Source organism: Mizuhopecten yessoensis, unplaced genomic scaffold, assembly GCF_002113885.1.
Source record: "Mizuhopecten yessoensis strain PY_sf001 unplaced genomic scaffold, ASM211388v2 scaffold4223, whole genome shotgun sequence".
In the NCBI taxonomy this organism is placed as follows: Eukaryota; Metazoa; Mollusca; class Bivalvia; order Pectinida; family Pectinidae; genus Mizuhopecten; species Mizuhopecten yessoensis.
The window spans coordinates 215,692-232,904 of record NW_018405437.1 but is presented as its reverse complement, the minus strand read 5'-3'; the positions used below and the strand labels follow the sequence as shown (position 1 = coordinate 232,904).

Here is a 17,213-nt window from a genome sequence, read left to right as displayed (position 1 = left end):
TATATAGTACGTTAGCCATGCCACGTCGTCTTTATATAGTACGTAAGCCATGCCTCGTCGTCTTTATATAGTACATAAGCCACACCACGCCGATCTTTATATAGTACATAAGCCATGCCACGTCGTCTTTATACAGTACGTTAACCATGCCACGTCGTCTTTATATAGTACATTAGCCATGCCTCGTCGTCTTTATATAGTACATAAGTCATACCACGTCGTCTTTATATAGTACATAAGTCATGTCACGTCGTCTTTATACAGTACGTTAGCCATGCCACGTCGTCTATATATAGTACGTTAGCCATGCCATGTCGTCTTTATATAGTACGTTAGCCATGTCACGTCGTCTTTATATAGTACATTAGCCATGTCACGTCGTCTTTATATAGTACGTTAGCCATGCCACGCCGATCTTTATATAGTACGTTAGTCATACCACGCCGATCTTTATATAGTACGTAAGCCATGCCACGTCGTCTTTATATAGTACGTTAGTCATACCACGTCGTCTTTATATAGTACGTTAGCCATGCCACGGCGTCTTTATATAGTACGTTAGTCATACCACGTCATCTTTTTATAGTACGTTAGCCATGCCACGTCGTCTTTACATAGTACGTAAGCCATACCGCGTCATCTTTTTTTAGTACGTTAGCTATACCACGTCGTCTTTCAGAGTGTTGTGTGTAGAAAACGCATTGGTAATCTAAAAAAGTCAATTCTGTAATATTACATGACCAGCCATACAACATTACTTTGAGATCGGGTATGAACCAAAACTGGTCATGTAATTTTATGTCAATCAGTTCACTGAAAATGTGTCATCGAATTGCATTACATCTGTATGTAAACAAGACATTTGCTTTCAATGGCTGCCATGTCTGTCAGGCGATGAACGTCAATCAAAATGATTGGGAATTTCCGTTAAAATTTGAATTTGACGTCACGTCATGATTTGTATCTGATTACTCAAACAGTTTTAATTCCGATTAATAACATTCACATGTAATTATTTTTGTGATAACTGGATTAAACAACGCTTTTTATTGGTAGCTTTCATGGATGTTATAAAGAAATGTAAACATTTCAGTATATCTAATTAACAGTATATCATTCTTTAAAGTTAATGTATTACATAAACGGTTTACGACTTTTTCAGTTTGGCTCAAAACATCAAATCAGTAGAACAATAGTCATGTTTTAACAATATTATAATCATATGCTAATATCATTAATTAATTGAGTGTCCGGCTTTTATGTGTTGTTTGTTAAAAAAAGGGTGTTGTTAAGTTACTGAAATACTGAATTCTTACGTTTTGATTGTCAATCAATCAATCTTTTTACATAAAAAGACTGTTATTTCTAAAAATATATAAAGATACAAATAGTTGTATGTTACCTAAAATATAAGGGGGATAACTTGGTTTATATATTGCTTACCGGGAAGTATGTGTCCCTTCTGCAGCTGACTGAGCGGGGGAGTTACACACAGATCGGCTAGAAAAAGGAACAGGTAATACCATGCTAAAAATAATTGTTGTTATTGATATGTAGTTATTTAGATAGTATTTCCAACGTCATAACATCAGTCTGTAAATTTTAAGTACGTAAATTAAGCGAGCGTCGACAAGCTGACACAACACTACAGCGCAGTAAACTTAATGTACTCTCCTATACACTGACATATTTAACGCTCCAATACATATTGATAAAAATAAGCGTATTCATACCCTAGGCTCGGCGTGAACGTGAATAAACAATGCAGTACACGATCTTTACGGTCATCAACCCTCTACAATCTTTCATAAGTGTACCTTTCCAACTTTGTACGGAAGAGGGAGGGGGACTTCTATACTTAAACAATATTTTTTAAAAAAATGCCAAAAAGCGCAACAATTTTATACTGCATTATTTCAACGAATTAATCGATGCTGTTATTTGCACGAAAACTGATAGCATAGGATACATCTTTACATCCGTTAACGCATGTTTCGACCTGCGTGATCAATCATGCATTTAGTCAACATAGTAGAAAGGTACGAATTCGAAGGGATAGAAAAAATATCGCACTAACGAATACTCATGTGTCCGTGCAATATATAGGCAATAGATATACCAACATATGTGTCAACCTCACGTCTCAGATTGCACGAGTGAAGTACGGGTACACATATATTTCATTTATTTGAGGGTAATCTGACACATCATATTAGCACATATCTGTGGATTGCTTTCATTACAAAACTGGCGCTTAAATGTCGGATCCACCTTTCCCTGTTTCTGTTCGTATATGTACATGTATACGCATCTAAGTATTGTTTACTTTTTTATACGTGTATATCAGTAAAATGGATCTTTCCTTGTATAGACATATATGCACTGCTTTACGTAGAAATATCTTTATATACATGTGTAGTATTAATAACTATTTCTTTGAAGATATATATATATTGCTTGCATCAACGCATATGAAATATGACATGCACTAAAGGTTTCACTATTTGAAGCCATTTACAATAAGGACATCGGTATACAACATTCACAGCCCCTATACCAAATCAGGTATTTTTCTAAGGCGTTTTTACGGTACATTAGGAAATTGTCTTATAAATTACAAATATATGTAAATGTACGCATTCAGCCACCGTGCCATACACACAAATAATACTACTACTAGAAAAAGCATTATGTCGTTAATGTACACATAAGGACTAGTATCTGCAAGCTTCATCGCCGGTTTCGAACGATCACTTGTAACTTGAATCGGTGCAACTTTCTTGAAAATCAAGAGTGTGCTGATTTTTCTGGTATAATTTGGTAGGATTTTCCACAGAATTGACTGCACCTTTTAAGAAACGTATGCACCATCAGTTACGGCGCGCAATCAACTGTTTTACTCTCTGACCGAAGTGGTCATAGGATAACTTGAGGTGACGAACTTCACTAGAAACTAATATGATAATGTCTGGCTTAACTTGAGTAAAACTCTTTTGTACATGAAGCTAAATTAAGATTTTGCTATTGCCATATGGAAAAGCAAATCATTCTATAGACATGACCCAACAGTGACGGTAGACAGTCCAATTAGTTGTCTTATGTTGTTTTTATATTTATTGTGGTTTGTGAGTGACAGTGGAACATCCAAAAATTGACCTTTACAGTTTAATTTTTGAATTTAGATTTAATTACAACATGATCAGCAGGGATGACTTGCTTCTAAAGTGTTTGATAAACGTTACAATTTCAATATTTTCTATGTTTAACTTTCCCATCCTTGAGAGTAACATAAGTGCGTCGACAACCCTGTCGTACTTGTTTTGCATTAAGAAGCTTACTCCGAATATCGTTATCCTTGTGAATGATATATGTTGACTGCTGACAGAGAAACTCCTCACACAGAGTTTCCAATGATGCAGGTTGTAGACGACTGCGGCCAAATTCTACGATTTATTTCATGATATCGTATGTCATTTCTTTGAACAATGAAAGTGTAAGTTTTGTTATGCTTATTAGTGTGTCCTGTTCGCGCTCGCGCTTAGACGACGCGACATTACCTGGACTTGATCTAGATTTTCATAGCAAAAGTGGAACGTTGGCGACTTCTGAGAATCACTCGTTTTCTATTTCACTTGTTTTGCTCAAATTGTATACAGAGAAATGACAAACGAGATCATTAAGGAAATCGTAGAACTCACCCGCAGTCTTATACAACCTACATCAGTAAGGTATATGCATACGCTGAATTCAGTTTCAGTGTCTACTCTGATTAAAGGCTGTATCTTTAGCAGTCGATGAACTACATATTCCATTGATTCCAATGGATAAACTTTATTTCGAATGCCGCACCTAATTTTAAGTTTTATTTTTCGATTCTACGTGGGCGTTCTTGGTGACTTTCTTTTAACTTTGATATTTTGTTAATTTCTGTCTTTTCGTATCAAGTTTGAGTTAAGTTGTTTTCATTTAGTGATGTGGCTGTGACATAACTATACAGAACTGCTGTATGTGACACTGTGATATGTTTTGTCCTTGTTTGTTGGCGTTGTGGTATGCTTTGTCCTTGTTTGTTGACGCTGTGTTATGTTTTGTCCTTGTTTGTTGGCGTTGTGGTATGCTTTGTCCTTGTTTGTTGACGCTGTTGTATGTTTTGTCCTTGTTTGTTGACGCTGTTGTATGTTTTGTCCTTGTTTGATGACACTGTGGTATGTTTTGTCCTTGTTTGTTGACGCTGTGGTATGTTTTGTCCTTGTTTGTTGACGCTGTGGTATGTATTGTCCTTGTTTGTTGACACTGTGGTATGTTTTGTACTTGTTTGTTGACGTTGTGGTATATTTTGTCCTTGTTTGTTGACACTGCGGTATGTTTTGTACTTGTTTGTTGACACTGCGATATGTTTTGTACTTGTTTGTTGACGTTGTGGAATATTTTGTCCTTGTTTGTTGACACTGCGGTATGTTTTGTCCTTGTTTATTGACACTGCGGTATGTTTTGTACTTGTTTGTTGACACTGTGGTATGTTTTGTACTTGTTTGTTGACACTGCGGTATGTTTTGTCCTTGTTTATTGACACTGCGGTATGTTTTGTACTTGTTTGTTGACACTGTGGTATGTTTTGTCCTTGTTTGCTGACGCTGTTGTATGTTTTGTACTTGTTTTTTGATGTTGTGGTATGCTTTGTACTTGTTTGTTGACACTGCGGTATGTTTTGTACTTGTTTATTGACACTGTGGTATGCTTTGTCCTTGTTTGTTGACACTGCGGTAAAATTTGTCAACATGTGTTGAACCTGTGGTATATTTTGTCATAAGGTTTTGACTCCGTTTGACATATCTTTGTTTAATGTGTGTGGGTTTACTATCTGGTATTTTCTGTCTTTGTGTACTGAGAGCGGTATATTTGTCCGTGCGTGTTGACGCTGTAGTAATGTTCCTTTGTATGTTGTCATGGATGTTGATGCTGGATTGTATTTATATTTTGTCCTGGTGTGTTTTGTCTACGACATATTTAACCCTTTTTGTTGTCATTGTGACATATTTAACCCCTGAATGTTGTCGTTATTACAAATCTAACCCTTTATGTTATGTCGCTGTGACGTATTTAACCCGTGTGTGTTGTCTTTGTGACATAACTAACCCTGGTGCGAATTTCGTAGTGACAAATTTAACCCCTGCGTGTTGTCGTTGTGACATATTTAACCCCTGTGGTTGTCAATATAACATAGTTAACCCATGTGCGTCGCATAATAACATATCTAACCAATGTGTGTTATAATCTGTCATTGTATGTTGGTGCTGTGGTAGTTTTATATTACTCATATATAAGTTTATGTTTGCAGAACAAAATGGACACTGATCTGAATAAATCAAAACAAAACAGTTTTGAAAATGAAATTCAGATGGACATCATTTCATCGAATGACACTGAATCTAAGGAGTGTAAAGAGACTTCTGTCACTAACAGGCCAAATATAGGAATACAATCAATATCGAGTATAGTAGAGCTGGAAACCGTCATCACAGAAGATGACCGAACGGGAATGGAGAAAAAATTCTTTATCGACAAAATATTTGATGGAATCCAAGACACAATTTTAGAACATAAAAGGATATTGAAACAAATAACGTACAGTATTTTACTGCTGTTGTACCTAGCATATGTTGTTTACTCTCTCAGTTTCCGATTTGGAGACGAAGGATCCTGGAGATTACTGATTTGTACCATTTTGTTATTAATGTACTCAGGACGAGGAATTATTAAAAAGTTATCTTTGTACCAGCTATTTGAAAAGACTTTTGGATCGAAGAATCCTGAAAATATAGTTAAAATGAAGAAAATATTAAGATGGTGAGTATAAGCTATTATCTAGCATTTATTGCTACAATATATTCACTATATATCCATGTTGGACAGGGTTATACACTGGCCATGTGATTGACTAACTTGCAGCGTGCTGCATGGACGTCTTCTTTATTAAAATCTATTTACTTATTTTAAAACAAATATTCTAGCTTTTATAACAAAACACTGAAACTAACTTGCACTAGATAAGACATGATATCTAAACCAAGGTCAAGACTATTCAAGCTTAGCCAGCTGGGCATTCTGACCTCCCATAACCCCACTGTCCTGACAGCAACACAGTAAACAAAGGGTCTCCTCTCCCTACCTAATTTATTCTTATCTCAAGCTCAGCCAGCTGGGCATTCTGACCTTCCATAACCCCACTGTCCTGACAGCAACACAGTAAACAGAGGGTATCCCCTCTTTGTCCAATTTACATGTGCTGTATTGAGTATTGGTTCCTTACTGATAAGGGAAATAGTATGAGATCCAATCCTAGGACCTAGCGTGGTCACATGACAAGTGCTCTTTGTTCTAACAGTTCTAGCGAACTGTCCAGTTGTTTTCTGATGGTCAGACTATACAGTCATACCATCCTCCACCCCCACCACCACCTTTATTATGTTTATTGGTTGCCTGTCACTGTATCATTCCTCCCTTGGTTGACCCTCGGTCAATTGAAACAGCTTCACTCTTCCCTATTTGGGCCTATGGCTGTAAACTGTTATCATGTAATAACATGTAACATGGCTTATTATTGGTGCCAGTTTGCTGCTATACACCCCAAATCGGTCAATCCAACTCCAGAACCTAGGGTTAGCTGGACTGTATTCATCAACTCCATATGGCCCAGGGTAAGACATTAAGTTGAACCCCAGGTCTAAGTGATGTGACTCCCAACTTTAGCCGACTTCCGGACATTCAAGCGACCAGGTTATGGTTTTCCATGAGCTTCAGGTCAGTCATAGTCGTCCAAGTCCATGTTCGAACCGTGTTGTTGGCCACATTTTAAAATGAAAGTAGACTGTTATGTTTGTTATTTCGACCTATATTGTGGTAGAAGGGACATTATTGTTCACAAATGGCGGGGTGAGTGTTGCGGTCACGTTTGTGCGCAGTTTTGATACTACATGCTAATTAACTTTTCTACATTTAAATTGAAGTTTTAAGTTGGTTGATTTTTTCCGGTTATCATATCTGGTTTATACTATTTTTCACTGACCCGCGGATGACCACACACAGATCATCCTCTGTCATATATTCATGGGAAGTCATAACATGCATAGCTTTGTAATTCTATTTGATATACGATGTTTGCGTGATCAATATTTATGATAAAAGTCACAACTCCGAAACGCCAGGAAACTCAAAATTCGTAAATGACTTTGCCTTACGTATGTCATTTTGAGAATGTAACTTTATTTCATCCTTATCAATGTTATCCCTATCGGATCATACTAATTTGTCACACAGAAATACTTTGAATTATTTTAGGACGTTGTACTTTGTGGTGCTGACGCTTATCGCAGTCTACATAGGATTGACAGTTATACAAACTAGACCTAGAAACCTCGTCTCACTCGGCGGGATATTCGTCTTCATCTTCATCCTGTTCCTCATGTCAAATAACAAGGCAAATGTAAGTCCTAATTCACAGAAAAAAATTACATATGAATCTTCATGATACATTGTAAGTTGCCGTAAAGGAACAGATATATTATGAGAACTTAAAAAAAAATCAGAAACACATAGATGTGTAAAGCATTAGATATTTTATTATTAATGTTCAGCCCCTAATCGCATAGCGTTTATGCCGTGATTAATAAAAGGAATAATGTTTTTTGTGACGTCAAAAAGAGAATTAAAATTAAAATTGAAATAGATAAATTTGATTGCGATTTTTAATATCTTAATGAATTGCTCTTATTTTTCCTTTTTTCAATAGTTTTTCCCGAAAATATTTTATAAAATGAGAAGATGGTACATTTCTTTTCTCCACAAGTGTATAAATGATCACTCAGTAACATGTTTCTGTAATCCAGTACATTGATTTGCTATTTATGTTTTCTGGCCCTGGCTCTATATGTGAGACCGGTGTCTCCAATGCACATGTTTATCCTTACATCCTAGGTATGAAATGACATACATGTAAATAAGGTCCTTTGAGTCTCCAGATATACCGACATTAGTAACGGACTCTTTTTGTGTTGGTGTTTCCTTCCGTTATATATTTACATGTATCACATTTTAATGTATTGTTCTACTTCATATAAAACAAATATACACTCTGTATATCAAAGTTAAATCACGGATGTTTTGTGTAGTCCGTAACAATCATTAACAATATCCTAAGAAAAGTAATAAATGCACAATTTCTTGTAACTTATTCAATGAGGCGTTCGTTCCTTAATCTATCTTAATTCATACATTCCATTAAGCGGCGCTTAGTAAGTTATGTAAACTTTGCACTATTTCATATCGTTCCATGTACAGATAAATTGGCACACGGTGTTTTGGGGACTGTCACTCCAGTTTGGTTTTGCTTTGATTGTCCTCCGGACAGAATGGGGTATTAATGCTGTGCGCTGGATAACGGACAGGTTTTTGGAATTCATCGTATTCGCCGACAATGGTTCAGCTTTCATTTTCAGTGAAAAATACAAGGAGTTTAAAGTGATTTTCAAGGTAAGTTGAAAGTAATAGTTAATTTTGTGACAAAACACGACTTTAGGATAGCTTAGGGTGGTATTTGATTGCAGCATCTTGTCTCTGCCATTTATCTTCGTGACTTTGCAACGTGCAGTAAATATATCTGATGTACTTCAGTCATGAATGTTACCAACCTCTACGTAATTCGAGAGCCACAACATCCTATTATTGGTTTATGGCAACAAATAATTCGTCCGTTGATTTCAAGTATGAAATGGCGTTCGAAATTGGGCATAACAGTTCAACGATTTTTGGCATAATTAACTGTGTTAACCTGCGGCAAAAACTCAGCTCACCAACTTGTTAAATATGTTTTGTATAGCATGCAAATTGTCTATGTTAGATATCTACTGTAAAAAAGAAACATGTACACGTTATTTATACGTGATGTTTTGTTCTTTTGAAGGTTGTTCCCTCTGTCATCGTTTTTTGTGCCTTTGTTGCTGTTTTGTCCTACCTTGGTGTTTTGGCTTTTATCTTCTCAAACCTGGGTTGTGTTCTTGGTTACTGCCTTCAGACCCATCCCTTGGAATCAATCAACGCTGTTACGAATATATTCATGAGTGGGGTATGTATAATTCTAACACATCTTCTATTTAACAACAATTGTCATTGGTTAATTACCATGTTCTACCGGATGATAGACCATCGTGTGCAAGAATTATTTTCCAATAAACAAACGCTCTTCAAATAATTTCTCCAGCAAATTTAACCAGGCCAGCCGCGGGACAGGTTTCCTTGTCGCATGTAATTGTGTCTGCATTCGAAAATTTGCTAGCAGACAAAAGAGTTTCTAATAAACCTTCATTGTTCATTGCGTACCGTCTGTCGAACAGCTGACGACTGAAATAAGAAATCCTTTCCAAATATTTCCATAACAATGTTATGTAACTTCACAAATTATTCAAGCAAGAAAGAAACAAATGGAACCCAATATAAAATAGGCATGTACTAGTTTGAACTATGACTCTTTGCTGATATACGAATGACTTGACGTCATCCAATCATATTTTTGTCTTCATACTCCAGAAATTTTATTGTATATCATCGACTAAATATATATAATTGATTACATCAGAATACGTTTCTTAACTGGTAATATTTTCTATTTTAGATTGAATCCCTAGTAGTCATCAATGAGTACATAGACTCACTATCTACATCCCAAGTCTTCTGTGTCTACACAAACGGACTGTCATCCATAGCGGGCTTCGCTTTTGTCGTGTTTGCTAATTTCGGGGTATGTTTGCACGATATTTGGTATTGGACGTTGCACCCTGTTTAAGTTAAGCAGTACATCAGTTATTCTGCAACTGTTTGAGTGGTTAAACAATAATTGGAAACCATTCAAATTTCTAAGTGATAATGGAATTATAATATCATTATTAAGAATTAAACTTCATTCTTAATATTTTGTATCATTGTCATGTTTTACAAAACACAAGAAACACCAAACTCAATGTATGTTCTAGTGTAATCAATTATCATCGATAATACTACCTACTGTAATTTTTAACTTACAAAGAAGTGAGAAAAGCCAATAAAATGAAATACATTCAATGTATCACTATTTCGAAATGCTTGATGTTTTAAACTAGACCGTTTTGTCCATATCAAATCAGCATTTTCTTGCTTCATTTTAAAGATACCTGTCGAGTACCTCCTGACGGCCTCAATAATGTCTGCTCCTGCCGCTCTGGTGGCATCGAAAATAGTGTACCCATCTGAAACACTTAAACTCTGCAAAGACGATGATAAAAAATACTTTATTGCCACTAAAAGGTTTGTCGGGATGCTTATGTTAAGGTGTTCTTTTCATGGTTGCCTTTATTACTGATGAGTAGAGTAATGAAAAAAACAAGTTTTCTCATTGATTTATTTAGATTGTTTGATTTTGTGTAAAGCTGTCCTGATGATTATCGATACAGCATATTTACTTCTCGGTGCCAAATCTTAAATAGTCGTATTGTTGAATATAGTTATATGATTGTATTCCTTTCGTTTATTGTATTGTGTATAGTTCCTTTCTTCATTATTAATATATATATATATATATATATGAAATTGTATCATAAGACAACAAATAACATACTACACTGTTCGTTATGTGTAGCCACTGATTTACATTACTGACCAAGGCCCCTTAACAAAAACGAAATCATTTCCCTGTCAACTGCTTCATACTTTAACCTTTGCAGTGATCGAAAGAGTGTCGTGGAAGCTATGGCAAAGGGCGGACTGCAAGGCCTACAACTCGTAAAGGGCGTTCTCATCAACATCTTGACTTATATATCCCTCCTCGCATTCGCCAATGCAACAATCACGTGGTTCGGGGAGAGAGCAGGAGTAAAGGAGCTCACAATCGGGGTGAGCGGATCAGTGTAAGATTCTGGCAGGAATACGTTTAAGTTTTGACAGACTGTATCTCCTGAAATAATAAGAATGTCATGATTTCCGTTACAACTTTGGACTGCTAACGGACAAATTTACAACGCAAGATTTAGAGAGAAGAAGGTTGAAGAAGACATGCTGGCAAGTTTTAACATCGCCATCGTGATCTCATCAAGAACCATTCTATTATATTGTACCCTTTTCAAAGGTTTTCCTGCAAATTAGAAATACCTTCGACTGGATAACGAAGAGTCCCTAAAACTGTATTTTAAACTCCCAATCAATGATAGTACTATATATTCACATGGGAATTATTCTTCAGTGTAAATTTTTCCTTTGTTCATACTAAGTTTTTGTCCTAATTTTATCGATTTTGTACAGCTCTTTGTAGGCACTTAGGTATTTTTTCGTTATCATTCATTCATTTTAAGGATGAAATATGTAGGATGTCGAAGGTGATGAGGTTTTTTAAGATACTGCATGATATTTTTTTTCTCTTTCAATTAAGCCTTTTCTTCGTTTTGTTCGCTGCCTTGGTGTATCAACAATGGTACCTTTCTGCTTGAATGTGCTATAGAGGCTAAGTATGATAGACACGTGCTCGATGAACCTTTGTCATTATTTATAATTATGTCTTAGAAATTGGGTGATCCTGTCGATGGGGAGAATGTGCCATTTTCCCTGATGAGATCTGATACTGATGTCACATGTAATGCATTCATAGCATGTTGAGTCTGCTTGGTTTTTAAAGGGTTGTTTGATTGGATGGCTTTCAGCTCTCTTTTTTCTATATTTGTTGACACTGTTTTATAATTGATCGTTTTGTTTTCATTTCATTGTTGACTTGTATCAAACATCAAGCAGTATATATCTATTTTTTATATCTTTTGTTTGTATTTCAGAAAATATTTTCCTATTGCCTTTGGCCACTCGCCTTCGTCATGGGAATCGATGCTATAGATTGTCTGAAAGTTGCTGAAATGTTAGGTGTCCGCATGTTTGCAACTCTCATTCTTAGCTACATACGGATGGGAAAATATTTGTCTAACAAGGAGAAATACAACGAATACACCGCAATATACAACAACACAGTGCTGACAGCAAGCGATGACATATTCCTGCCGAACTGGAATACCACACTGGAAAACGGAATTCTAACGGTAATATTTCTAACGAGCAAAATGACATTTTTGTGAGTTTTTTCGAACCTAGAAATAGTAATCGACAATATGAGTTTATATTATTAGAATATGTTGTTACCGAAATCAATCAAAATAACGTAGCTACTTTTTTCCCATCATAATGCGACTTGAATTCTACTTAATTGCGTATCCTTAAGTATTTTCCTTATTATGGCGTCACATTTTGAAGTTTGGGGTCAAATTAACGTAAATAGAGAATTGCTATTCCTGAAATATTTTAGCTTCACATTCATATTCTATGTTAAAGCCTAACCTTTTCGTATAATCAAAGAACAGCGTTCATATTTGCATTAAATGAACCAATTTTGGTCGGCATGGTACATGTAGGCTATAATATTCACGAATATTTATATATATCTAAGAAATACTTTGATTATCGAACTTATGGAACTGTACATCTGATACAACGTCCTACCGTTATCTGTAATATTTGATCGATTAACTGATTTCAGGACCGCTCTGAGATGATCGCCACATACGCCATGTGTGGGTTCGCCAGTATTCCCTCTGTCTGGATTTCAATTGGGTCATTTGTGGCCCTGGCTCCTAGCCGACTTGGCGAACTACCGAGAATGGCAATACGAGCACTCATAGCTGGAACAATAGCTAGTTACCTTACCGCTTGTGTTGCTGGTATGTGACATACTTTCATTTTTTTTTTCTGAAAGATGCTAGGTCATAAAGTTGTAATCTACATAGTATAATTGTGATATAAATTCTAGTAATAGAAAGTCTAGTGATATAAAATCTAGTGATATAAAGTCTAGTGATATAAATTCTAGTGATATAAAGTCTAGTGATATACAATCTAGTGATATAAATTCTAGTGATATAAAGTCTAGTGATATACAATCTAGTGATATAAATTCTAGTGATATAAAGTCTAGTGACATAAATTCTAGTGACATAAATTCTAGTGATATAAAGTCTAGTGATATACAATCTAGTGATATAAAGTCTATTGATATAAAGTCTAGTGATATAAAGCCTCGTGATATAAGTCAATAAAGTATATCTTCACTGTTTTATTCTATCCTATCTATCATTTTGTTTGTATTTGTTATTATATGACACCATACGATACTATATATTCCCATGCAATTTACGTAATTCTATGGTGTTTGGAACTAAATACTAATCTAGTTGTTTGTCCTGTCGTGTTTTTCACAGGCCGTATTAGATATTGCAGATGTTTTTTCAATATATCGCAATTTACGTTTATGTATTTCAGGGTTACTACTTTCCTGAGGAGTATCACGTATGTTCCTGTCCTGTTGAAAACGGATGTGATTGATGCACTGCAAGAACAATGTGATCCATTCACACTCTTTTGTTTTTGTTTTCTGTAATTGGATATTTCGTTGAAAGATACGCATAGTTAATTTACAGATATAGTGTTGTTTTGCTCTTTCGACCAACGAAATCATGATCAAGGTGCCCAACATCGTTTGTCTTATAGTATCGGCAATTAGCATCACTTCACCAACACCACTTCTCCACCAAAGTGAAATCCTGGAGAATCTGTCTGGCTTATAAATGAAGCACGTGTGCGATTTGCATAAATGGAAATCGCGAAGTCAAAATTACAGACAAAAAATACTTTTGAATAAATATAATAAGGCTATAACAGATATTTACTATACAGTCTCTACAGCTGACAACACCTTACTAATTGGATTAATTTAAATTGCAAGATATGCGTCAACTAAATATATGAAAAAATACCCCGTTAAACGTAAACATGAACAAAATCTAACAAATAAGTATCGTACATGTACAAACATAACGTATGTAGAGCCGAGGACAGTTTTGTATGTATGGTAATACTTCTCCAGTTCAACGGTTTTTTTTTCTATGCGTTAGGTGTTGTCTTAGATGAATACAGTGTTTTTCGTATCTACTTACGTATTGTCGTATTATCACATAGTTATACTTCTAGAGATTGAAACCTTTATAAAGAACTCACTACAGTGATCATTGTTCTAACCAATCACATTATTATATTTATCATTTATTTCGCTTTATCGGAAAATAATACATAATTTATTCGAATTTTGCTGATGTTACGACAGCAATAGCTCTTTTTGTGACACCTTAGTAAATAATGAGCATACAAAAAATGAAACGGCATTTTCAAATATCAGGGCCCGTTTTCATAAAACCGTTCTCAATTTCAAGCACGGATTTTTTTCTATCCAAAATTCTTGTTACTCGCTAAAATCAAACGATCAAATTGTCAAAGTTAAACATCGAAATTAGTTTTCGGCTTAAGGTCTGTGCAATTATTTTCCAAACCATTAACAAAATCAGATATTTTTTATTAATTTATAATGGGAACAAGAAATTCGACTTGAGCACAAAATCCATGCTCCAGCATGAATACGGTTTTATGAATACGGTCCCAGGTGACCTAGCCAAAACGCTTACATTTTATCAAACGACTTCCTCGTCTTGATTTAGGTAGCGCAATCACCTGGGTACGTTAATTGGAAATACAAAACGCTATTAATTGTATTGGAGGTTTTACAGGGCTTTGTTACTACATGTTATTTGGTTGGTTGTTTTGTTGTTGTTTTTGTTGTTTTGTAATTAAATGGATTGTGCATCTTATACATTTATGAGCAAATTTTAGGACATATATTAGTCTTGTATACAACCTTGAAAACATGAAGAAGCTGTCATTCATTTCAACAAATTTTATTGACAAAGTTGATACAAGTCAATTGGATGGAATATCAGCCAAAGCCAATAGCCGTAAATTAACGGATTCTGTTATTTTTATTTGATTTAATTAATACATCAATTTTGAAATGAAAATTTATAAACAAAAACGTTAAGCTGTCATTTATGATAAATATAGCATTGCGTTGAGTGCGGTTACATCTTCCCACAGGTACAGGTGTACGAATAACAACCCCAAGGTATGATATCCTGTATAAGTATTTTTAGTAAGCATTGTCGAATTTGCACTTTCTTGTCCTTATTTCACAATTAAAACATTATATCAATTCTTCTGACAGTGTAACGTTTAAATGTTTTTTTTTATTTCGGATTTATTTTTCAGATAAGGCCAATGCATTATATTGAATAATATGAACTTGAGATAATATGAGATTAATAACTTGTTCACAGTAAGATGACAATCCAACCGATCACATTATTCTTAGAACCTACACTGCTGAAAGGAGATATCAGGGAGAAGAAATAGGAAAAGACGAAAGTCTACAATATATATTAATGTTCCGATAAGACAGTTTGTTTAAAATATCGATTTCACACTGAGCAGAGGACACATATGATCGCTAATGGTTCTGAAAGTATTTCAACAAAAGTCGCTCCAAACCATCATTCACATGTAACCTGTTTGTTAGCTAAGGTTCGCAGGAATGGCCATATTGGAAAACAAAGCGTGTTGATAGCTCACCAAGGTGTCATGACAGGGGTTATCTACCGCTGACCAAGGTATACAAGTGGGTGAACGAGCCCCGTTTAACGGCTCATCGACAACTGTGGTCATTTAGGGCCATGGTGATATGTTTATTTGGTGGGGGGTTTTCTGAACAAACATGTGAGTAGTGAAGATAAAATCAGATAAAAATGAATATTTTAAAAGCATTCGCATTGTATGTGTAAATAATTAGAATAAAAAAGGTGTTAAAAAGAGATAACGAATAGATGATATGGACTATGTGATATATATATAACATCAAAGGGGGTAAGGTTGGTTTAAAGGCATCAGAGTCTATAGAAAAGACCGATGTCTTTCAAACAGTTTAACAATGCCTTCGAGTCCACGGAACTGAAGAGAGTTTTCATATCCGGGACTCGAAAGTAATTATCACGAATGTGTTAGGGTAATGGCAACAACTAGTTCACCCCTGTCAGTATAATGCGAGGGTGGAATGCTGTGTTGGGTGCCTTCGGCAAAGTATTTCAGTGAGATAGCACTAAAAAGTCTGCATCAGATCCGCGCTATCACAGGGAGGCAAGTTCACCAACATACCCTGTCTCCAGCACTCATACACACCTGCACGCATCCACACAATACACGGAGGCACGTCCTTAAATTACCTAAGTAACGTTAATCAAAATAAAACCAAACAAAACCATCTCTCGTTTAATATTTCAAGTAGCTTCTCAAATTGAACCTAATCCAGTACATCGTCCCGCGAGGATATGATGTATTGTTAGACATGTTCCCATCAGGTTTTGTGGTCATTACCTAACTTCTTATGTAAGAGATAGCATATCACGTTTTTTCTGTTGGCATTGACATCAGAGACGTAATGGTATACTCACTGCATGCCTTTTTAGCGATTTTCTCCGTCTGACAATGCATTTTATTCGTTATATAGGAAACAAATAGATGGCTAAATATTAAGTTTTATATTTCTAAGACGACTTGAATATATACACCATGGAACAACAAAGGCATGCATATAGTCTCCTTTCACCAGACTGCGCTCTCGAGACTTGCCGAAAAACTAAAACGTTTCCTCCCATCAAATAATTGTTTTCCGCATCCTGTTGGTAATACAGCTAAGAGATATTTGTCGTGCACAGAAACATCTGTCAATATAGGTATCAATATTAATATATTTCGTGGGCGTGCTTCCATCAGCCAAAAAGACAAAATAACCCATTTTGGTAAGCCACAATTTGAAATCATAAGGAAATGGAGTTGGTAAATAACAAATGAGCTCAGAGCATAAAAACAACCATTGTCTTTCATTAAAATGACATGCAGGACCAGCCCTAAATAATTAGATGTCCTAATTAGAGTGTCGACGCATTCCAATAATGCACAAATATGGCAATGAACACTTTATCATCATTAATGCTTTTCCCAAAAAAAACTTCTTACACAAGTAGACACAAGTTAAGGAAAACACCTATTCTTTCAGAGTAGTTCATTAACGATTAACCTGTGTAAGCTCTGACAAACATGCCTTCTACGTTTTCGTCAGATCCACCGTAGATTCTATATATCTGAGTACAGGTGTTTAAAACTTTCATGAATTGTTCACGTTGAAGGTAAAAAAATACATTGTTATCGTAATGGAAAAT

General features: G+C 35.4%; 1 protein-coding gene across 3 annotated transcripts; it reads left to right on the top strand.

Annotated features, from left to right (window-relative positions):
* Positions 1–1,440: 1,440 nt before the first annotated feature.
* On the top strand, positions 1,441–15,154 carry LOC110448722 (solute carrier family 28 member 3-like). 3 transcript variants are annotated; one of them, XM_021495107.1, is made up of 11 exons: positions 1,441–1,516; positions 5,339–5,847; positions 7,339–7,483; positions 8,338–8,529; positions 8,960–9,121; positions 9,668–9,793; positions 10,199–10,335; positions 10,752–10,920; positions 11,847–12,104; positions 12,599–12,779; positions 13,378–15,154. In XM_021495107.1, the coding sequence occupies exons 2-11, from the start codon at positions 5,345–5,347 to the stop codon at positions 13,392–13,394; spliced, it is 1,890 nt and encodes a 629-aa protein (XP_021350782.1). In that variant the 5' UTR covers positions 1,441–1,516; positions 5,339–5,344; the 3' UTR covers positions 13,395–15,154. The 3 variants fall into 3 exon arrangements, with proteins under 3 accessions (XP_021350782.1, XP_021350783.1, XP_021350784.1); XM_021495108.1 differs by lacking the exon at positions 5,339–5,847 and having other exon boundaries at positions 1,458–1,516; XM_021495109.1 differs by lacking the exons at positions 1,441–1,516; positions 7,339–7,483 and having other exon boundaries at positions 5,758–5,847.
* Positions 15,155–17,213: the final 2,059 nt, after the last annotated feature.